Genomic DNA, 22,840 nt, shown 5'->3' with positions numbered 1-22,840 from the left:
TGTTTCTTCTCCTGTTTTGTAAAGGAGTACCACCCAAAATTGAAGCTCTCCCATCCGATATCAGCATCGACGAAGGAAAAGTTCTCACACTATCTTGTGCCTTTTCGGGTGAACCTGCTCCTGAAATAACATGGTACTGCAGAGGGAGAAAGATTACCAGTCAGGACCAGCAAGGCAGATTCCACATTGAAACCAGTGAAGATCTAACCACCCTGATCATCATGGATGTCCAGAAGAACGACGGTGGACTTTACACCCTGAATTTAGGAAATGAATTTGGTACTGATTCTGCCTCTGTGAATATTAATATTCGATCAATTTAGAGCTTGATCTGTATTATTTACACTTGTCTTTTTACAAGTGATTCATATATGGACTGAAATATCTGATCTGTAAATATAAAAAAAATATTTTTGTACCTACCTGAATGAGACAAAGTCCAGAGCTATACATTATGACTTATAGTCATTATTGACCTAAGAATTTTAAACACTTTTTTCACTGACATGTACATACTGTATATAGCCGAAGTTAACGGTTATGAAGTTTTGTACCAATTATTTTATGACATTTTGAAACGTAACTTTTGGAACTAACCGTTGGTAGGAGAAAGTTTCCTAGCAAACGACTACCCTGCTCAACATTTAACTAATTTTTGCGCCTCAACTCATTGTTGATGTCTAAGAATGCCTCAACAGGTAGAGAGGCTCCCTGTTGAAGATTACCTACACCTAAGAGATGATACTGTGCATAGTATTTCATACATGCACAAATATTTATGTTGAATCAGGAATGTAAGGCATTGGTGGTGTTTGCAATTACCCTCCTGTAAGCATTGCTTTAATGTTTTACATTGGATCTGATTGTGTCATAATTTCCATACCTGACTGACAATTTTTGGACAAAGTGCAAGCGGCCAGCACTTTGTTCACCCACTGTCTGCGTACTGCTTCTGGCACATTGACTGCCTGAATAGCTTTAAAAAAGTAACATCACCTGGCCATCCCTGAATCAATTAAGCTATTAAGGTACTCTAGTGCAGCAGCAGTACCCCCTCTGGGAGGTTCATAGGGTGGAGTGATTGAGTTTGTGTGGTAGTAGTAGATATCCTGTAGTCACCTCCGGGCAACTAAGCAATGAACCACAGTTTGAAAACAAACTGTTGTTACAACACCAAATACCGCCCTGCACTTCAACTTGCTTTAGTTCTCCTAATGTAGTGATAAGACTTGTTAGCTGTTGAACCTCCTTGAAATAGAATTGTTCAATTGAAATAAAGCATGCTTTCTGCACCATAAAAATCTGCGAGACTGTGTTATTTATTATGCTGGTTTTAGAGTTCCTGTACTACACTACAGAAAAAGAGTTGCTGAAAGGCAAGACTGGGTAGAAATGCAATTTTCCAGTGTAAACGGGGTAGCTAACTGTTGAAAATGCAGCCATCTATCAGAAACAGCCTGGCCAGCAGAACATCAGCCTTAAAAAAAAAAAAGAAAAACAGACTTCTTAAAAAATAAACAAATTCTTCCCAGGTTCTTCATTGACAAAGGATAAATGCTAGCATATGCCTAAGCATTAGGCCCTCCCATGGGTGATCAAAGGCCACCAGTTCTTCATCTCTCGAGTCAGCTGACATACCTATAGAAGGAGACTTGTTTTTAAATTATTTCCTAAAAGCCTATTTACTATCGACCACTAGCTATCCAGATAATGCTGGAAACTAATAAATGGGGATGAAACAAGGACTACAGTAAAAAAAGGATTTCAGAAAAGCTAAGTTCTGGGACTTTTTGAAGTGATGGAACCAGAAACAATCATAAATATGAGATATATTTCTTCCTCAAGGAAGGAAGTAAAAAAATAATAAAAATGAGGTGTAAAAGGCCATTTATTTTAATATTGAAAGCACTAAAAAACCCAAACCAAGCAAACACCTCAAGAAAGCTTCTCATTCTGATTCCATTAGGTGTTTAAAAAAACAAACAGAACAACAAACAACTCAATACAAGACACAAAAATAGACAACTTTGTGTGCACAGGCATTAACACTAAAAATGCACTAGTCAGTTGTCTCAGCAGAAAGTACTAGTGACAGCATCTGCAGATTTAGGCAGGGACTCTCCACAAATGCTACAGGATACTTGGTCTTCCATAGCCTCTACTGAGCCGAGACATATTTGCCTGCTCAAGAGAAAAGCACACTGGGCTGGCAGCATAAGCATGTTCATTCTGCCCATCCCTCTCTGGCCCAGCTCTGCACAACACTTAAGCAAGCACACCAAACTTTAACCAGATGAGTCACTCACACACCTAAAAATAGGATTTAAAGTACTTACAGGCTTTGCTGAAGCACAGCTTTAACAAAGAACTTTACGTGCCAACCTGCTGAGCCAGTGTTTTCTCACCAGACTGCCAAGCAAATGCTAATATAGAATGACACTGATAAAGTCACAACGTAAAGCTTCAATGTTCGGTTTCACAGAACACATCCCTAAATAGTAACATTTTGAGACAACAGATTGAGCAGTTGCTGGATAGAAAACAAACATACACTAAACATAAAATGAGCAATGAACACTTCAAATTATTACTATATTCATGTCAAATATTGGGATTTTTAAATGAACAAGCACAAGGAAAAAAATTTCAAAGTGTCATGTGCTGTTGTGTAAGTTCAGCTACAGGACTATATATTCTCTACTAACATTTTACATTTGGCAGCCTGAGAAAAGTAACTGTGATAGTTGATAGACATAATAACACTAAGAGATTCATTTTACCACTAGTAGACAAGAAACCCTAGTCTTAACATGGCATTTCAGCCTTCACCATCATCTCCAGTTGCAACTTTTCCCTTCAACAGGAGAAAATTATACAAACAGAACCCAAAACCATCACATTCCTGACAAAACATTAAACCGTCTCTAGTTGTTTGGGTTTGGGGTTTTTTTGTTTGTTTACTTTTCTTACCCCTTTTTGAAGGTGGTAACATTATCCTGCTTGGATCAAAAAGAAAAAAAAATAATAATAAAAAAAAAAATCAGAATACTTAGTGTCTATTAAAATAACCTTAACACAAATGGCTGTGATTTCACTTTTTAAATAAATTACATACATTTTTTTATGCAAATGCAACCTCTCAAGTATTTTAATCCCAAAGATTGCTTTCTACAGGGAAAAAAAATGATTTTAAAAAGCTGACTTACTTATTATACACCAAGTGGAAATATAAACATTAGTTTTCAGAAGTGTAAAGCCCCTGAATGTTGTCAACTCAATATTCACAATTCTCCAAATCACTAAATGTCTGGTCATTAATTCTTCTAGTACAAGTTGGTAAGACAGTTGAACACATTCCCTTTCTAATTATCTGATATTTAGAGACTTCAGAGCTATAACTTGGTAACTAGAAGTTATCACTTGTCACCTAAATTTATGTAGTATAGTTATGTTCTTTAAGTGATAAATACTATTTAAAAAATGGAATTGGGTTCAGATTGATCTCTTCAGAAGCATTTGAGATCAGAACTAGAAGTGTTAATTACACATTCTATGTTGAAGTTCAGCTTCTATTTTCCACCAGAAAGATAAATGATACAATCAGGCATTCCTCATAATCTCTGCCCCAAATTTGGAAATGAAAAGGTAACAGCATCCATATGTTTTTTTTAGTCTTACTACACAGCCAGATAAGTATCATTTTCAGAAATAACTTCTTGGCTCCAGACACCAAATGTATGATGGCACAGCATCTTCACTGATTTCACTGAAATACATTTTAGGATTTATGCCACAGAGTTTGGCACAAGCATGTATAAAAAGGCCAATTTAACTTTAGCAGTAACGTGCTGCATATATATAAAGCCCTCATTCCAGCTTCAGTGAAATGGAAAAATCCAAAAGAGTACTGAAGTAACTATATGCAGATTTTGTGCTTGAATCTAATCATTACAACTTTAGTCTAAACAATCCTATCTGTGTTTGTATTTAAAAATTATTATTTACTACCACTACATGCACTGATCAGTCTCCAGAGTTTTTTTGCACAATGTGGAGTCCAAACTATTATATTTAATTTGTAGTAGCTGAAAGCCAGAAAAATATGTTAACGGGATATGTACTTACCACTGTAGGAACTGGCAGAAACCTCAGTGAAATTTCAAAATGCAGCTCTAAGAACATGATTCAAGACAACACTCTCATTGCAATTTGTGGTTTACTTCTCTGAACATCTTTTTTAATACTTACTTTTACAGTTGTCATAAGTGACATACACAATACATTAAAGCAAACATTCAGAAAAAAATGTACAAGCACGTATGTGGCTGATATGCATTTGCAAATGCTAGTTGCATGAAAACTGACAGAACTGAGCCCAAATGACAGCTCTGAGCTGGTATCCACAAATAACTTTGCTTGTATGAGCCATTCCGTTCAGTCAACCCTGACATAATGGTTTATGAACAGCTATTTTCATTTATGGGCACTGGCTCATATGTTTTCCTCAATGTTTGGAGCTATTTTGATTTAGATAAATCACCATTACAGAAATTTATCAGGAAAGCTTCCATTCCATTCCCATCTGTCCTTTCCAGCCCACTTCAAAAACACCAAATTATTCATATACACAAAAGGAAGACTAATTAAACCAAATTAAAGAAGATTTGATTATAAAAATCGATTTTGGTATGTGCTTGAGTGCAAAAAACCCTGTACATTTATTTCGCAATTTTGTAAATCAAAAACAGTAAATGGCTTGCTTAAAGTGCTCTACAGCTAACCCTTTATAGACCAAGTTTCTCCCTAAATGAATACCCAAAACTAACAACCTCAAGGACCAAGGTGCTAGTAGGCACTGTTATACTACATTACTCATTAATCATTAAGAAGGTCAGACTCCAATCTCACAGTTAATGGAAATTTACACTGATGTAACTGAAAGCAGAATCCATCTCCTGGTGTATACCATCCTCAAGTGATATAAAGGAGTTGCAAAAAACCAAAGCTCTCTTTTGTATAAATATGTCATAAATATGTATAACTACAAATATTCATTGCAACAGCAGCTTAACGATCTAATGTTTCAGCTCTTGCTTCTATAATACTTGCTAAAAACACATCTTAAGTGAGCACAGTAAATCTTAGTGCTGCATTAGCTACTTGTGACACTACACACCCCAGAAATAATTTATGCACATTTTGAAGCCTTTAGTAGATCTTTAGAAGTGAAAGTAGGTAGAAATTTTTGATGCAAAAAAGAATAAATAAATAAAAATTATTAAATATCCAATGTTTGGTACAAATGCTTCATATTAAGTTACTTTTATACATTTGTTTAGAAAAATACACTAAATATTTCTACTTTCATTGGCTAAAAATAAGGACCGGATTATGTATATCCTTACATTTTCAGAGAAGGCAAATGTCCATTACTGTCAAGCTACTAGAGCAGACCCACTAGTGCCCATTCCCACAGCCCTTACACAGGCACCAAAGCCATTGCAGGGCTCAGCACAGCTCCCTCCTGGTGGATGACCAAGAGGCCCATGGCACAAGTTGCGTTTTCTCCACGCAAAAACGAAACCTTTCTGCTAAAGTTTATAACCTGCAGGTTTACTAATATATCAGTCAGACCTTCACACTTTTTAAAAAGAGCTACGTTTACAAATGTGGATGCTTATCTGTTAAGCCATCATTTGTTCCAAAAAATGCACATTCAAACTGTGAAATATTAGGAAAATACTCTTGCAAATAAACTATATAAAGATAAAATACACTTCAAAGATAGTTTTTATGTTATTCTATAAAGTGCAGAGAAATCCTTCTAAAAAGGGAAATGACTACTTCCTATAACAACAGTATAATCACAGCAGCCTTTGCATAGCATTATTTATAGAAAATTGAATACTTTCATTTTCTTCAAGAAGAAATGGATGAAAGAGTCTCTTCCAGTTCAGATCTTTCCTTTGATACTGATCTATTTTCTTCAGGAATGGCTGATGATACCAGATCTCCATTGACAGCACTTCTAGAACAGTGAGCAGATCCTATGAAGATATCAATAAATATTTAATTTTCAACTCCAAAAAACCTCACCAGTCTGTCAGTTATTCTATTTGCTAACCATTTCATATATATAAGCAATCAGCAGCATAATTGCACTGGACTTTCCTGAAATATTTCAACCAATATCATGACGATCGATATTAAGAATGTTCAGGCACTAAAAATTGAGTAATTTCTTTTTTTCCACCATCATTTTTACATTATGAAGGACAGTAATCTGTGAGGTGCAGATGTATTCTGTATGAGGAACACATGAACTCTTTTTTTTCTATTATTAAAATGAAATGGGTGACTTACTCCAAGTTGAGTATTGCTAGGCTACCTGACAAGAAAGAGAAATAACTAAGATATCTGGAAGGTAGCAGATGGAGCTTCTAACACAGTAAAAGAAAATAAAACAAAACCAAACAAAATATCAGAGAAACGGAGCTAGAAACTAGAGCTACGTAGTAAGGAACCAAAAAAGCCCAGTATTAGCAGAAACACACATGACAAAGACTCTTCTCAGCAATCCTGAAGAGAGTTGGACTGGGTTACCAACACCAGAAGGTCCAGATGGTAACAACAAAAGCCTTGCACTATAGGAAGCTGGACGGATGAGCACCTCTATCAGCAATGAGACACAGAATAGATCTAAACAAAGTTTATTAGCTCAGGATACATGCTGGGACACCCTATGCTGGCAGCAGATGAGTGAAGCGAAAGAGGTGGTCACCCTGCAACACGTGAGCATCAGGGAACCAAGCAAACAGTGTGGAGGTGCAAAAACTTGCTCCATGGTAGAACGTAAAGCACCTCTTTGTGCTCCCATGGACCTTCAGCAATGCACAGGTCTCAGGTTTTTTCAATCCAGGTAAGGCACCAGGCCCTCCAAAAGGAAGCAAGACTAAACCAGAACTAGTCAAGAAGAACTAGTCAAGAAGAACTAGTGATGTTAAAGTCTCCCTCAGAGGAGTAGGATGGAGTCAAAATGACAGCAGGATTCCAAAAGAAAGAAACACAGAACTGGCTACTAAATCAGTAAGCCCATCTAATCAGAAGGGAATAATACTCTGATCAGCTGTAAGATCCTTTTCAATACAAATGAAAGCCAGCAACGTCAGCCACCTAACAAAATTGTGCAAGTGCTTTGATTTATAACATAGGAATCTTAAAACCAAAATTTTGCATAACTAAGAGGACCTTTTTCCTTGTGCTGATATCAGCACTAGATCAGCTGCTGTAAACAACGTAATAAATTGTACAGAAAGACACAAAAGAACACCAGCCCTCTTCCAAACTTACTCTGAGAATCTTCAAAGGGAGTATTATCACTGTACGATTCTGTATCTGAGTACGTTCTTCTGCGCCGCTGTGAAAATTGGTGAAGGGATGAAATTGGTTCTTTTACAGAGTGATTATTCCTACAAGAGAAATTAGATCTCTTAGTAAGCAAAATCTGTAACAACCCACACAAACTTAATATACCTTAAATTTAAAATAGTTTTGGTGATTAGATTAAACTGTTGGTATCAATGCTTTTCACTATACTAAACTAAAAATGACACACTCAAGAGGACATTAATTTCCACAATTATAAAGCCTGAAAATGGAAATAAAAATGTAATGTAATCTTTGCATACAGAAGAAAACCTGAGAATCTGAAATACTGATCCAAAAAGAACATTAATGTTTCAAGCTCTATGTCTAATTTCATGAATGTCAGAATGTCATTTGCACAAATTTTCAAGCATAAAGAAATGTTTACAGTGTATTAAGAGACAACAGCTGCATTATTTGCCACTGACTGATAATCCGCACCCTTATTTTTCAAAATTAGATCAATTTATGCTACTTAATTTTTTTCCCCAAGTGAACAATCTTTCTCACATTTTGATTTTAATGCTAGCACGTTCAAGGATGCTTTTTGAGACATAAAACTTAATGAAATATAAATTTACCTTTCTGAATAGCAAGGACCAGCTTGGCTAATGGAACGCTTCATCTAGGGAAAAAAACCAAACACAAACAAAAAACAAACCACACAAAAAATGTCACAAGCTACTTATAATAATATGCATACCTACACTAAATTTTACTTTATTTACAGTCTCTACAAAGAGATACAGCAATTTTGTTTTTAATTAAAAGCAACCATTCTTGGTTAAAAATCTGATTTAACTATATGAAAACAGGTGGATTTCCACCATTATTAGAAGTTTTAAAGGAATCACACAGGACATAGTTTACTACAAGAAATACTACTTGGTTTCTATGGACTTCATTCTCTCTTGCTCCAAAGTTACTGACAGAGCCATTTGTTAACTGCTATGATATACAGAAACACCAAGACATTTTTCCTTTAACAAATGCCAACTTCAATTCCCCAATACACAATAAAACCAAATCCTTCCTCTTGATTTCTTGTGGTTCTTCTGATATCACTGTCAAATCTCTACGCATATCAAAGAAAGTTATTGATTTAAATCAATAATGATCAGCTTTATAAATAACTTGATTGATGAGACAAAGCGATCCAAGTGCAAAGAAAGGGATTCCCACAACAAAATCCCACAATACAGTTCATCTTGGAATCTGTAAGTATAATCGAGAAGTCATTTAAGATGATTCCACATACACTTTTCTTCTAAGGGAAATAATCAGTACTGAAGAGTTATGCAAGTAATATCTTTATATCTTTACCAATATTTACCTTTTTGTTAAGTAAGGGCATGTTAGACTAACACAAACATTTTGAATTATATACACTATCTTGCTGAAGTGCTGCAAGCCACAAGGCACTTATGTGCTTAAATAGGAGGCAAGGTTACGAACTTTAAGATCAGTGTACAGCTAGCACTCTAAAAACAAAGAAAAAGTCGATCTGAGAATCTTGACATGTAAGATAAATTACTCTGGTTATGTAAAGCCTAGCAAACAAAGACTGGGAATGGAAAATCATTGATTTATATTTTGGACTAGTGCTGATCATAACAGAGTCAAGATTTCAGCTGTTGATATCACAGCACATAGCAAGAGCGTAGTCTTCTGCTATTCCTCCCCCCATCCAACCAACAATATGGCACTTAGAAAAAATAGTATTTCAAAATGTCTAAACCATTTGGACAGGTGATGGTGACACAGGAGAAACTAAGGGATCGGGGTGAGGCAGCTGGAACATTTCTGGCTTAAACTTGGCATTAGCGATCTTCACACATTCTTCAAGTGTTGTGATAAATGTATTACATGTGGCACTAAGCAAGGAAGAGGCTTCATTCATGTTCTGAAAATAAATGAAAGCACAGGCATAGGTAAGGAAAAAAAAAAAAAAAAAGATGCAAATATAACTCTCCCTCTCCACCACTCCCACACACACTCATTTCCCTCATTACCACTAAGAACTTTCATTTCCTATTTCATATAATCAAATGTACACCTTCCAATAAGGTTAATTTAAGCAAAATAAATGTGACAGCATTGTAATTTTCTGACATCTGAATTTCTTTGTGGTGTCACCCAACAATGCCATAAGGTTTTTACTGCAAACACTTGGTTAACATGTGTCAGAAGATGATTCAGCAAAATGAATTGCAGCAGAATGTGCAAACAGCTTTATCGCTCCAGTGCAAGGCACCTGCAGGTCAGTTCACCTTGCTGTAAATTAACAACAACTTGCTGTGTTGTGACTAAGCATCAACCCCTTGCTTTGCCCTAAGCGGACAACAATATTGTCCACGAGCTGCTTAAGAGTATAAAGAATGAAGCCATTCATTATTTCCAGTACTAACTTTCACTCAAAAGCAGAAATACTACAATAATTTTACTTGTGCATATTCTGAGAGACTTAACTACACCACAGGTTTCCAATTCCTGTAACACTAGCTTTCACTGATAACAAAATGGAATATCCTCCTACACAAGGAAGTAAAGAATGGACAAACAAAATCGTTTCAACTACTCTGCCCATATCAGATACACAAAGCAAGACAAATTATTGCAGCAGCTCTTCTTGCCTTTTAACCAAATGACTCAATAACATAATCGCTTCCTAATGCATGTTACAATTACAATTAAATCACTCAGGTACTTTATGCACATATAATCACTGTTATTATTTTATAGACACGAACACTCAAAAATTTACTTTAGGTTAAATGTCCCAACATTAGGGAGATAAAGGCAGAAGGTGTCAACAGAAACTTGAGGTCTGTTATATAATTAGGTTCTGCAATGGTATTCTAGAAATTCTGTACCTCAATGCTGGGAGGAGAGTGAGTCTCATCATGGTGAACAAATTCTTGTATTGTATGAACTTGCTGCATTAAAAGATCACAGTAGAGACGAAGTTCGGACATTTTGGTTTTAAGAGATTCATTGGTCTCACTTATTTCTATAAAAAATTAAAGGAAATTTTTTTTTTTAATACAATGTATGTACACATTTTAATTTTAAAGCACTTTTCATTTAAATTGAAATATCAATTCAAAAATTCACCTGAACTTTCAGTTAATCTTGAGGCAAATTGGATTCTGCAGTTAGTCAAGAACTGTACTTGAAGCAGATGATCGTTTGTACTTTTGGATAACTGTGGCTAATTTAATGACCATTAAAAAAGAGGCACATTACTAAGAAAGATAAAGTTGAAATCCTTCTTAGCTGCAATGAAACGTAGAAAAAATTTAGTGGATAAAATTTAGTGGATAAAATTTAGGCCCACCAGAGTGGCTGGAAATTAAGCCATCCAAGAAAAACTATGGAAAAAAACCTCAATAGTAACTACAAAGAATCAAAACAGCAGAAATGAAATGGCTTCACAGCAGCTACAAACAGTATGTTTGTTCTTGTAACAACAATAAATTGCTGGTATTTTCAGCTTCTTAATATAGAAGAGGTCAATAGAGGTAACCTTTAATTCAAACATCACAGAGGAATTTACCACATAGATGACTAGAAATAATTATGATTTATATTTAAAGACAATAATACTGACTTTCTACCACAATATTTGCACTATCTGAAAAAAAAGCATTTGAAAAAGTGGCAAGATTGTATATGGTCTAGGTAACACACATACCTTTTTCTTTCTTTGTTCTGGTATCTGATAAACAGGCTTTTGCACTCCCCAGTGCTACCAGCCACCTTTGCCTTTCGGCTGCATTAACTGCTTTCATGTAGAAATGCTGTTCCCCTGGGATGATCAGCTCCATTCTTGTGTTGTCTGTTGCATGAACTTATGACAGAAGAGAAAAAAAAACACTTTTGGAAAAACAAACAAACAAAACCAAACCACCAACAGCAAACACACACCTCAATTCAGTAACAGCTACTTATTAAATACTGGTCAAGGTATTTTAAAATGTTTATTACAATCCCATAGTAACACAGTAAGTCACAATGAACCACTGCAACATAACAAAAAGCTCAGAACTGCTCAAGCCTTCTCCCCAACATGCCTTCAAGTCAACAGGTAGGAACACAAGACATCAAACAGTGGCCAGACCCAAGCACAGTGTAGTTCCCTTTCTGTATTAACAATATACTGTGTGGGCATCTGTAATAACTGCTGTATTCCAAACCTGGTCTAAACGAGGCAAACTGGAAAGGTTTTTTGCAAACACAAGTATTTATGGAGGACTAGGCTAAAAACAGAAATAACCTCCCTTCTAGATGAAATCTGGCTCAGGTTGCAGAGTTCTAGAACCAAGAACAGTGTTTACAGTCTATTCTATTCAATACTACATCTTTAACTGAATACTCTGCTGAGTTTCGTGCTAGCAACCACAGTTCTTCCAGACCTACTCCCCACTAGCCATGGGTGCAGGAGACTGCACCAAATCCAGACTTTAATTATTATCTTCCCTTCACCAAAAGAACAAGATGACAATCAAAATGAACAACTGGAATGGCAAAAAAAATGGGATCTTCTACTTCATATCACTGATTTTATCTACACCAAGGAAACAGTAACAAAATAGAATTATCACATGAAAAATACCAGGCGGCCCATGTAAAATAAGGAGTTCCTCTTTTTGTTATACAAGTATCCACATCACAAGCCCCATCATCATCAGATATCTGGGTAGAGGTCAAGAGTTGAAAGCAGCGCAGAGTTAGACAATTCCTTGCCATTAGCCAAGGAGGCAGACCTACAGCTGCTAAAGTAGCTGTACACTAAAGTACACTAAAGGCTAAATGCATGGGCTGACACAAACAGTTCACTTAGTAACTAACACATCCACCACCTATGCACATGAGCAGCTGATAACAGTGACAAAAATGAAAATTATTCAGGAAAACAAAAGATTAAACAATCTCCGGTTTATAAGAACATCCCCTTTTGGATCACCACTGCTGCTCCTCTGAAAAACAAGCATTCATGGTTCAGTCTCTTATACCCGGTTAAAGAGGGAAAAGCAGTAGAACTAAATAACTAGCTGAAGTAACTTCAAACATAAGCCACACGCACACAACTGTATGAAACAAAAAGGAATATATGGTGGGTTCTAAATCTCAAAACAGAGCTCTGTCAAAAACATTTTTTTTCTTTGTTAGCACTTCATTATTCACATTCATTATTATTTGTGAACTATGAAGCAGTCACATTGGACTATACACAAAAATTAATAGAAGAGGAAAAACTTGTGATGCAAAATCTATGTTGGGTGATCTGTTCTATTTCCTTGCACCTATAATTTCCTTGAGCAGAAATCTATTAATTCTTACCTTTTATTTCACACACAGCCATCTTTATACTTCCTTTACTGCCTTTGCAAACATCATCCTGGGAATCATAGTATGACAATATCCCGTTGTCTAAAACAAACCACCGAGGCTGCCAACCTAGCAAGATAAAAAACATGATCAGGAAAGTTTAGTTTAATTACTAAATTGCAAATCAGATTCAGCTCTTTGGCTATTAAAACTTTTATTAAAAATACAAGCATTAAATTATTCTTGTAACACACCAGGAAATAAGCAATCTGTCCAGTCTGACGACCAGCACGTCTCTATAACCAGACTAGTATTGTATATTTCACACCCATTCTTTTTGGATGCAAAATCAGCAGTATTTCAGTTTTCACTATATTCCAGAGCAAAATTAATTTTTAACTTAGCCACCAAGGAATCCTATTTTGAAGGTTGCTAAATTACACACCTCTGAAGAACCATTCTCATTCAAGTGTATTTTCTCAAGATTGTAGGATCTCATTTGTCAGATACAAACAAGTACTGATGTCACCAGCTGCTATACTATGGTGTCCTCTGCCTACTGTATTTCAGTGAAAACTTTGTGTTTCAAACTGAGCTACTGACACACCATTTTCTTTGAAAGTAGCCCAGTTCCACTGCTCAACAACAATTTAATGTCAGGCATTGTGCAAGGAACTGAGATACGGTTTATACTCCTAGGTCCATCTGCGAGGACAGCATACACCAGCTCCTCTAAGGCTTCCACCAGCTTTGCATTAGCAAAATTATATCGTGATCTCTGATTTTTCTACATCTACAAAACAGAGCAGTTTATGCATAGACACACATATCTGTGAAAACTCTATGCAGCATTACAACACACAGTAAATTATTGTCATGAGCTCTCTTGGATTTATTTTCCTCCTTTTTTTAACAGTTATCCCATAAATCTCACCACTTACTAGAACAGGTTCCCTAATTTCTAATACTACTAAATGCAAACCATAAACCATTTTTTCCTAGTAAATCACCTTTGTTTCTAAGAATAACATAGAACTAAAATATTCCAGTAGAGCACAACAGTTACACTGGCCCATTACAGTCTGGGTCAGTTGCACAACAGGAGCAGATTATCCCTCTATTTTACAAATAGACACCAAACTTCCTGCTTGGCTTAGGGTTGGGAATGGCACTAACTGCGTGGCCAAGAACACAACATGTTTGGCAATATGATGGTGTGGTACACAGTGCTTACCAATTGCCATTCCAACAATAGTGCATTATAACACAGGGAGCTTAACCAGGTACCAGACTCTCGAAAATCAGCTAGAGGCTTCAAACTACTCACATTAAGTCATTACAAGTTTTAACACTAATTCGTCTAAGCCCAGGCTCCATTACTCACCTTACATTGTTATTATTTCCTTATCATAGAATTCTAACTATTTTTAAAATTTATTAGCTATAATGGCAAGCATCTGTGTCTTTTAAAATGCAGAGTGGCAACCAATAAGTAGATCCACATGGGGATATAAAATTAGAATGAAAAAAATTACAAACACTGAGTGAAACCAGCTTCCACAGGAAATAATTCAAATTGTATGTATACATCACCTCCTAAAGAATACGCAAACAGTCATAAAATTACTGTACTTTAGACCCTGTCCTGTAACATGCAGCTTAGAAATGCACTAATGTTTTGTTTCCTGCCACACTGTGTTGCAAAACATTGACTCTGTCCTGCCCTTATCTCCTAGGTGCATGCACCAGTGGTATGTCAATGCCTGCCTCAACAGTCTGATTCAGATAAAAAGGACCTTACATGGATAATTCCAGCCTCACATTATGCTGGTATTGGAAAAAAAATATTAACATAACAGAAACAAAGGATTTAAAATAAGACAAGTGCCTCACAGAAGCAAAAAAAATCACCTCTTCTGCTCTGAAATTGGGCAGAGTGTCCTATGTTTGACAAAGTATGTAATAAACTTGTACTTCACAAATTCTTAGATGCACACATATTATTTGAGGGGAAAACAAAACAAAATAACAACAAAAACCTGTATTTCTGGTTTGCTTTCAATGAAGAAGGAAAGGAAATGTTTTCCACAATGTTTCAGAAACAATAACAAGCTCAGCTGCTGCTTGGCTTCTACCATTAATGACATCAACACCACAAGCTATTTCTGGCTACAAAAGTAGATAGTAGAGCAACAAGAAAGTTGGTTATAACATTAAAAAAAAAATCTCACTGATGCAATTAGATTATTTTTTTTTTAACTTTGCTGCCCTCCTATATTCTGGAAATTGAAGGGAATTCCTGACACACTGTAATTCTGAAATGCAAGAGTGGATGCTCTGAGTTGGCCAGCACACTCAGAAGGAAGGGTTCTGATTTTGCTGTTTTAGACGGCTACTGACTTTTAGCAGAAGTGAGCTGCATTTTCATGTGACAGTCTATTGCGTGTCTATTTCACAGTCTATTTCACAGTCACAGACTCCAAATGGGAAGCTTTCATCAAACACCACAATGCCTCATTACCTGTGACCTTCTACATTTTGCTACAGTAACATCTTTGGTAATATAAGTGAAAGTGACAATTTCAATTCTATTTTGAAAAGAAACTTGTACTCATTATTACTTTCATAACCACTATTTTTCCTATATGTGTTTTCTCTACATTAATTGTGAAAAGGTGACAAAAATATCTTATCAAATACCTATTGAATTGCAGTACAATTGTTGTCTTTCACCAGAAGGTCAGTGCATGTGGACACATATTTACTCCAAAAAATGCAATATTATGCTCCATACAGTTCAATTCTCAGCAAGCACACACAATCCTTGCAACGTGGCCCTCGGCACTGAGTTTCACACCACTCCACATTCAAAATCTGAACATGCTGAAGCAGAACAACACGTGTGAGGTGCCAAAGAACAAGATGGCAAAGAAGACACTGTCAAAGCAGTCGAACACAGGGCCTGAGTAAGCACAGTATGTGATCCAACAGTGATCTGCTCTGGAGGGACAACTAGTGCTATCGCAGTGTCAGGAGAGAAATCTGTTCCACCTTGGCAGTGCCTCTATCCACTGCTGTCTCCAGAGAGGTGGTATCTCTGTTACAACTGAGGATGATGCAATCAAAACCAGAGCTTTGATAGTAAATGCAGGCATTTGGTGCATTCCTGTCTGCAGCACTTCTAAAATACATTTTGTGAATGTTTCACCCAGAACTAAAGTCTTGTATCTGTTTTACAGGTTAGTATACAAGAACACAGACTCAAAAAAAAAAACCAAAAACCATCCAAAAGCAAATCAAAAGACAATTCAGACTTTCACATTTAGCACTTAAGCCCAGCGCCGGGAGCCTCGACCAAGCGACCCGTCGCGCCAGCCGCCCCACAGGGGCACCAGCAGCCTCCGCCGCCCGCGGCGCTCGGCCGCTCCCCAGCGCCTCAGCTCCACCGCACACGGCCCGTTAGAAGCGGCTCCCGGCCGCCCGCGGAACAACGCGACCCCCGACGCGGCAGCAGCGTCTCCCGGACGAGGCCACGCCCCGCAGGCCCAGGCCGCCCCAGCCACCGCCCCCGAGGCCCCAGCCCCGCCGCCTACCCGCCAGGTAGTTGGTCCACTTGTACAGGACACCCTCCATCGCTCAGAGCCCGACGCCGGGCCGCATCCTCCTGCTCCGCCGCGGGGAAAGGGCCGCCGCCGTGGGGATGGCGCTCACCTCCCGTCCCCGCCGCCGCTGCCGCTGCTCCCTGCGCGCGTGGAGACGGGGCCGCTCAGCTCAGGCGCGGCGGCAGCGACGGCCCGCGGCGGCGGCACCCGCCCCGCGGGGCGCTCCGCGTCTCCCATGCGCGCACGGCCGCGCTCCCCCGGACCCCCTCAGCGACACCCCCCTTTGCTTTTCCCCTGACGTCCCTTTCACTTCCTGAGCTGAGGGGGCCGGGCCGCCCGCCCCGCCCCTGCCTGGGCCGGGCCTGTCCGGGGCGGTGCCGCAGCGCAGGCCCACCCCCGCGCTCCCCTCCGCCCCGCGGGGACAGTGCCACGCCGGCGGCCTCTGGGAGCGACATGGGCCGCGGGCTGACGCTGCTTCTCCTGCCGCTGGCCCTGCTGGCGGCCCCGGCGCAGGCCGAGGACGGCGCGGCGGCGGAGGAGGTTAAAATCGAGGTGGTGCAGCTCCCCGAGGTGTGCAGCCCTAAGAGCAAGAAGGGGGATCTGCTGAACGCGCACTACGATGGGTTCCTGGCCAGCGACGGATCCAAGTTTTACTGCAGGTGGGCTCCGGGGCACCGGGGAGGTGGGAGAGAAGGAAGGCCCTGGCTCAGCGGTGGACGTGGCGCCGCCTGCCCGCCCCGGGAGCACCGGGTCCCGCTCACAGTGGCCCGGTGTGGGCCCGTCCTGTCCCCGCCGTGTCCCCGGAGCGGGGTGAGTGGGATCTGCTGGGACCCAGTGCGGGCACAGCTTGCGGTTCACGTTAACATCAGTAATTTCCCCCCATCTCAGCCTTTATTTTTACTCAATTGAGTGCTGGGTGTAGCGTTTACCTAGGGCCCGGAGGAACCTGTGCTTCAGAGAACTGGACACCAAATGGGAGGGTTGCCTGTAGCCCACAACTCACATGGAGAAGCCCTTTGGCAGGGTGATAAAAAAAAACCCACCATGTTATTATCTGCCTTGTTCTGTGCTGTAATCTGTGCAGAAAAGCTCGGGTTTGGAGAAGGAGCTCCCGCTAGGGACACAGACTATTTTAGACAGAAACATGGGTACAGCATGCAACTGCTGGCATTCTGTGAGGCAGCTGCGTTATGCTAGTGGTTTGCACTCTTTATGCCCCTTCCCTGTTGCTGCTCTCCTGCTTAATCTGTGCTGTCTTTCTCTTTGCCCAAATGGTTAGCATTTATGGCTTTTGCTTTTTCACTCCATCCCATCCATCTACCTTCAAGATGTTTCAGCTTAGTTTAGTTTGCTTTGCACAGAAATCATTGTGGACAAGCTTTGTATTTACAGTGCCTTGCTGGTGGTGCATCCTACTAGTGAGGCAGGACTCACCTGTGCAGAACTATGGAAGAGAGTCTTTTTTTTCCTTCAGGTACCTGACTCATTCTTTAGCCATGTTTGAACAGATCAGGCAGTAGCCCAGTTTATTACAAAATCTTGATTCATTACCCCAACTTGTATCATTTAAGAAAAAAATCAGTATAGGATAATTCTACATTTAATGGTACCATTTTGCTTGCATTTTTTTCCTGTTGAAGTGACTGATTTTGGCACATACAGTGTTGCCCTATGATTTTGAATGACACGCTGCTCAGTTGCCATTCAGTGTAGTTCCTGTACTGGGAACACCTCGTATGACCAGAAGCTGGCTCAGGCACCGAATATCTAAACCAAACAGAGTGGTGAGTGAGCACACGGTACTGTAGCCAAGATTGCCAGGTTCCCCCAGCATACCTGTGCATGCTCCATCCCATCCCATCCCATCCCATCCCATCCCATCCCATCCCATCCCATCCCATCCTATCCCATCCTACAGCCATGTGAACTGCTTGAAGACATTTTCGCTTTCTACCAGTGAAATGCTCCCAGTGTTCCTGCTCTTGCAGACTTCCCGCAATGGCACCTTGTTTCTGGCATGCAGTATATAGGATCAGGAAGATCAGATGTTTTTCTAAGAAATGAGGTTTTTTTCACTTTTTTTTTTAATTTTAAAGGAGGTTGCTCCTTACACATCTCAAGAATTGACCTTAAATTAATTATAAAAATAGTAGAAAACAGTTAATGCTTTATATTATTGCACTCTATACATTATTTTGTTCTACTAATCTAATGTACTTTTTTACTGACTGCTAATTTAAAGTTATTTTTATATTTAAAATAACACTAAACTCACTGTTATCTGCTCACAATTCTTTTTAATAGTCGGACACAAAATGAAGGTCATCCAAAGTGGTTCGTTCTGGGTGTTGGACAAGTCATAAAAGGGTTAGATATTGCTATGATGAACATGTGTCCTGGAGAAAAACGGAAAGTGATCATTCCGCCATCATTAGCTTATGGACAGCAAGGATACGGTAAAAAAAAGTTTCAATACTAAACTTTGTCCTTCCTCTGTTTTACCCTTTCAAGCATACAGTATTGTATGACTGTAAAAACTGGTGCTCCCATTATTTCTGGCAGCACTGAAGGTGATGATTGCAGCTGTACAGCCTAATCCTGCTCATTCCTATGCAGTTTAAGCAGTTCTCCTCAGAGACCCACACCCAGGCCTTGCAGCTTGCAGCAGAATTCAGTACATGGCACCTGATGTGTTCTTCCAGGTGTTGCCATAATACGAAAAATTGACGGCAAAAGGAAGATCTTGCTGATTCATAGCAGCATTTTTTGTCTTAATCTATTATTCATATTTGGTTTCTATTATTTGATTCCCACCTGCTTAGCCTTTTAATGACATTCTGCATCTTCTGAGCAAAACGGAAGGTAATCCAGTGCATGCCACAGAACTAACCTGAGCAGAAATAAGTTGCTTAAAATACTGCTTACATTCTGGTAGTTAATGGAAAACGTAATCATCCTATGTAATAATTGCAACAGTATAATGCATGAATTCTGATCTGAATTTATGATGTTTAAGTGTGCAGTCTATTAAAAAAAAAAGTTCCAGCCAGAGTTTTATGCAGTGTTTGGGCACCTTTAATTGCAGATTACTTAAATTCAGCTCTGACTTGGAGGTAGTAGTTTTTGTTAAAAGGTAGCTCCTGCTCTATAATAATTGTTTGGTAGGGATATTATGTCAGAATTCCATGCACCAGTTTTGTCTTTCATACAATTTCATTGTAGCCAGTGAAGTTTATTAGGAATAAATTTTTCCCCTTGAGTGTAATGTTTCATAAATGAGTCTCATAACAACGAGGAGAAACACTGACACAAAAAAAGTATGTTCTTTAACTCAAATAATAATGTTAACTGTTTGTCCTAGGTAGCACTTCAAGAAAGTATAATTTTCCTACAGCACACCTGTCCTCTGTCTCAGCGTATTCCTGCATGCTGAGGAAGATGCCTGCCTAATCTTGAATTAGAAAAGATGCATGTGGCTTTCTAAATCTTTACATATCTTTCCTTTGTTGGTATGTATACTTGAGAACTACTGGCACCGAATTCTAGTATTTTATCTTTCTTTCATAAGTAGTTTACAAACCATAGATTATATGCAGATATAAAAGCTTCTACATTTTTAAAGATTGTAAGATTAAAATCTTTTGAACTGTGAAACCTGTCATTTTTACTATGGATATTTTAGATGAGAAGTGCAAGTAATGGTTTTGTTTACCTTCTGTTTATAAACAAAAATTCTCAGGTTTTCTTCAGTTTGTGAAGGATGGGCACAAGCTCAAAGTTCTGTCAAAATTCTGAGGTTACAATGTCATGCTCACTGGCTTTGGCTATTAATAGAAGCAACTTGCATGTTTACATTTTAATTTTACACTGCATGATTTCTTGATGCTTTTTTGCCTTTACTTTTAGATTTTATTTTGTTACTGTCTCTTCCATTCCCCTTTTTTGCCAGATGCATGATACGATTACCTGTGTTTATAGTTAGTGGGTTTTTTACATCAGATACCAGAAAATGCTTTGACACAGGAATAATGAGGTCTAACCTGTTGGGTTTTTCCTTCAGGACAAAATATTCCAGTAGTAGTTGTTGTTGTTTTTTAATGAATCAGATGACTTACATTCTGCTGCTTCTTTCTAATAAGATGTATATTTTATACACTATTTTATGTTGTCCTTTAACCATAGGCATAATTCATAGTAAGCTGGTAGAACTTGAAATTGCCTGCTTGTTTCTTCAGACAGAAAATATGTATGAGTGTTGGTCTATTGGTGTCATCTTTTAAGTCAGGTTCCAGATATTTCATAAAGGCAAATGTCTTAGAATCAATCTCTCAATAAGCTTCATCATATGACAGCTTGTGAAAGAGTGAGAACTTTAGAAGTATTTGGTTTTCATGATAACACAAACTTCCCTTGATTTTTTTTTTTTTTTTTTAAAGTACCCAAATTGCTGTGAGCAATACAATTTTATTTCAGGGAAGTATATTATTTGCAAATCTCTCGCAGTATAATTTATCTAACACAATCTGAACAATCTTCCTGTCTAACTATATATTTAAATTCCTTTTGTAATAGACAAATAAGATGCTTTACGTGTAGACTTATCATATGTGTGATCTCTGTCCATACTGTCTGATTTTTTAAATTGATTTTAAAAATTTTATTCTTAGCACAGGGCAAGATTCCACCCAATGCAACACTGATCTTTGAGATTGAACTTTATGCAGTAAATAAGGGACCTCGCAGTGTTGAAGCATTTCATCAAATAGACAAGGACAGTGACAAGAAACTCTCTCAACTTGAGGTAATATGATGTAACTAATTTGGAATAAATAATTTATAAAACTATAGGTATAGTTGCATTGGTGATGTCTTTGCAGGAGCTGCCTCTGCTGCTGTTCATCATGTAAAGCTTCTGTATGTGTACACAAACTACAATGTGTAATGTTGAAATTTGCTGTGATTAACATGCTAGTATGTCTCAGACTTGCAGGGAAACAAACTTAGACGTATCTGCCCTGGCGTGGCAAGAACTCACGTATATACACCTGGTGTAAAAGCCACAATGGTTGGACCTTTTTCTTTTCTTCTAGATAAGCCAGTATTTGAAAGAAGAATTCGCAAGAGATGGCAAAAAACGTCATCCCTCAGCGCATGATGAAATCTTAGCTGATATATTTAAGAAGAATGACCATGATGGAGATGGTTTCATATCAGCAAAGGAGTACAATGTCTACCAGCATGATGAACTCTAAGTACTTAAAAAAATCTTTTCATGTTTTCTGGACACTGAATTTTAAACATTTCCAAAATAATACTTTGTCACAGAAATTTTTGTATTTTTTTTATAGTGGCATCATTTTATATCTCTTAAGGTGACTGTAAAAATCTTATTTTTAAACATTGAACTAAAAAATGTGTTTGATATTTGAAAAGAAAGAAATAAAATTGGAAAACACCATGATCTATTATTATTAGTTCCTGTGTCATGTCCTAATCTACAGTATTGCTCAGTAGTCTTTCTCACTGTGTAAGTTACTGATCAAAATAATTACTTCTGTCTTATCAAGCACAAAAAAAAAAGTACCTGTTGACATATTTAGAACATAACTGATGGATACTTCTCAATTCCCTGTAAAATAAAAGGGGAAAACAGAATCCCAGGAAAGTAACTGTTAAACCTCTGCAGGCTTCTAGGCCAGCTTCTGGAGGAATTGCTGTCTGCAGCAAGTTTAACTATAAAAGATCTTAAAATCAGTAAACTCTGTTTATGGAATGTCAGGATAAAACCACAAATGGATTTAAAGCAACTTAAAAAAACCTCTTTGATGTAATAATTTGGTGTTCATGAAAAAGCAGTATTTTACATGGATTTTATACTTTGACTTTGTAATTTTACTAAGTTAGTCAGCTTATTCAGCAGTACCAAGTTAAAAATCTGCACTGTCATGATATACTTGGATGACATGGAAGATGATGGGAGATGCTCTATATAAACACAAGTCATTATTTGGGCGTTGTTTTTGTTTCCCCTCACTCTGGAAAAATGCAAAGAAATAGCAATAGTTAATAGAAAGTATTTCAGGATAATTGACTATTCTGCTTATGCAGAGGTCATCATACTAGTTGTGTAACATACTTTCCTCATGTGAAAAGCAATGGCTGTATTTATTTCAGTATATAATAATCAGATGCACCCAGTGAAAGTGGCAGCACAAGTAAAAATCCTTCCCTAACTGGGTTAGCCTTAAAATAAATTTACAAGATAGAAAAACATTTTTATTGGTTTTCCAGTTCAAGATAGCATGGGGAGGGCTTCAGCAGTACCTGATCAACAGCGCTCCCAATCTCAGTCCTAGACACAACTCCCCAGTGCCCTCTGGTGTTCTACTCTCAGCAACACAGACTTAATTTTCTGTGGTTGAGATCTGCCAGTTAAAGACCTATGCCACTGATGAAGTCTTGTTGAAAGACTGTAGTTCTGT

General features: G+C 38.2%; 3 protein-coding genes across 3 annotated transcripts in view; 2 read left to right on the top strand and 1 right to left on the bottom strand.

Annotated features, from left to right (window-relative positions):
• Window positions 1-1,301, top strand: part of TTN (titin) — a 242,931-nt gene extending 241,630 nt beyond the window's left edge. The window contains exon 320 of the mRNA XM_065069777.1: window positions 25-1,301. Coding sequence (XP_064925849.1) covers window positions 25-323 — 299 coding nt within the window. The 3' untranslated portion in view covers window positions 324-1,301. The remainder of the gene's footprint in view (window positions 1-24) is intronic.
• Window positions 1,302-4,199: 2,898 nt separating this feature from the next.
• Window positions 4,200-16,656, bottom strand: PLEKHA3 (pleckstrin homology domain containing A3). Its single transcript, XM_065069840.1, has 8 exons — window positions 16,350-16,656; window positions 12,769-12,885; window positions 11,120-11,275; window positions 10,299-10,435; window positions 9,164-9,328; window positions 8,007-8,050; window positions 7,351-7,469; window positions 4,200-6,047 (listed from the first exon to the last, which is right to left on the bottom strand). Exons 1-8 carry the CDS (start codon window positions 16,387-16,389, stop codon window positions 5,920-5,922), a joined length of 906 nt encoding a protein of 301 aa, XP_064925912.1. The 5' UTR covers window positions 16,390-16,656; the 3' UTR covers window positions 4,200-5,919.
• A 92-nt stretch (window positions 16,657-16,748) lies between these two features.
• Window positions 16,749-21,819, top strand: FKBP7 (FKBP prolyl isomerase 7). Its single transcript, XM_005504076.3, has 4 exons — window positions 16,749-17,017; window positions 18,663-18,814; window positions 21,026-21,159; window positions 21,449-21,819. Exons 1-4 carry the CDS (start codon window positions 16,812-16,814, stop codon window positions 21,608-21,610), a joined length of 654 nt encoding a protein of 217 aa, XP_005504133.3. The 5' UTR covers window positions 16,749-16,811; the 3' UTR covers window positions 21,611-21,819.
• The last annotated feature ends 1,021 nt before the right edge of the window (window positions 21,820-22,840 follow it).

This window comes from Columba livia, chromosome 7 (assembly GCF_036013475.1).
Source record: "Columba livia isolate bColLiv1 breed racing homer chromosome 7, bColLiv1.pat.W.v2, whole genome shotgun sequence".
Taxonomy (NCBI): Eukaryota; Metazoa; Chordata; class Aves; order Columbiformes; family Columbidae; genus Columba; species Columba livia.
This window is presented reverse-complemented; position numbering and strand designations above follow the sequence as displayed.

Bases quoted from the DNA above. Each gene is read 5' to 3' on its own strand.
- FKBP7 (XM_005504076.3), top strand. From the start codon at position 16,812: ATGGGCCGCGGGCTGACGCTGCTTCTCCTGCCGCTGGCCCTGCTGGCG. The intron at 18,815-21,025 runs GTAAAAAAAAGT...TTTTATTCTTAG, and splicing joins TTATGGACAGCAAGGATACG to CACAGGGCAAGATTCCACCC. The intron at 21,160-21,448 runs GTAATATGATGT...CTTTTCTTCTAG, and splicing joins AGAAACTCTCTCAACTTGAG to ATAAGCCAGTATTTGAAAGA.
- PLEKHA3 (XM_065069840.1), bottom strand. From the start codon at position 16,389: ATGGAGGGTGTCCTGTACAAGTGGACCAACTACCTGGCGG. The intron at 11,276-12,768 runs GTAAGAATTAAT...TTCTGTCATAAG, and splicing joins GGCTGTGTGTGAAATAAAAG to TTCATGCAACAGACAACACA. The intron at 8,051-9,163 runs GTTTAGACATTT...TTTTTTCCCTAG, and splicing joins CACCATCACCTGTCCAAATG to ATGAAGCGTTCCATTAGCCA.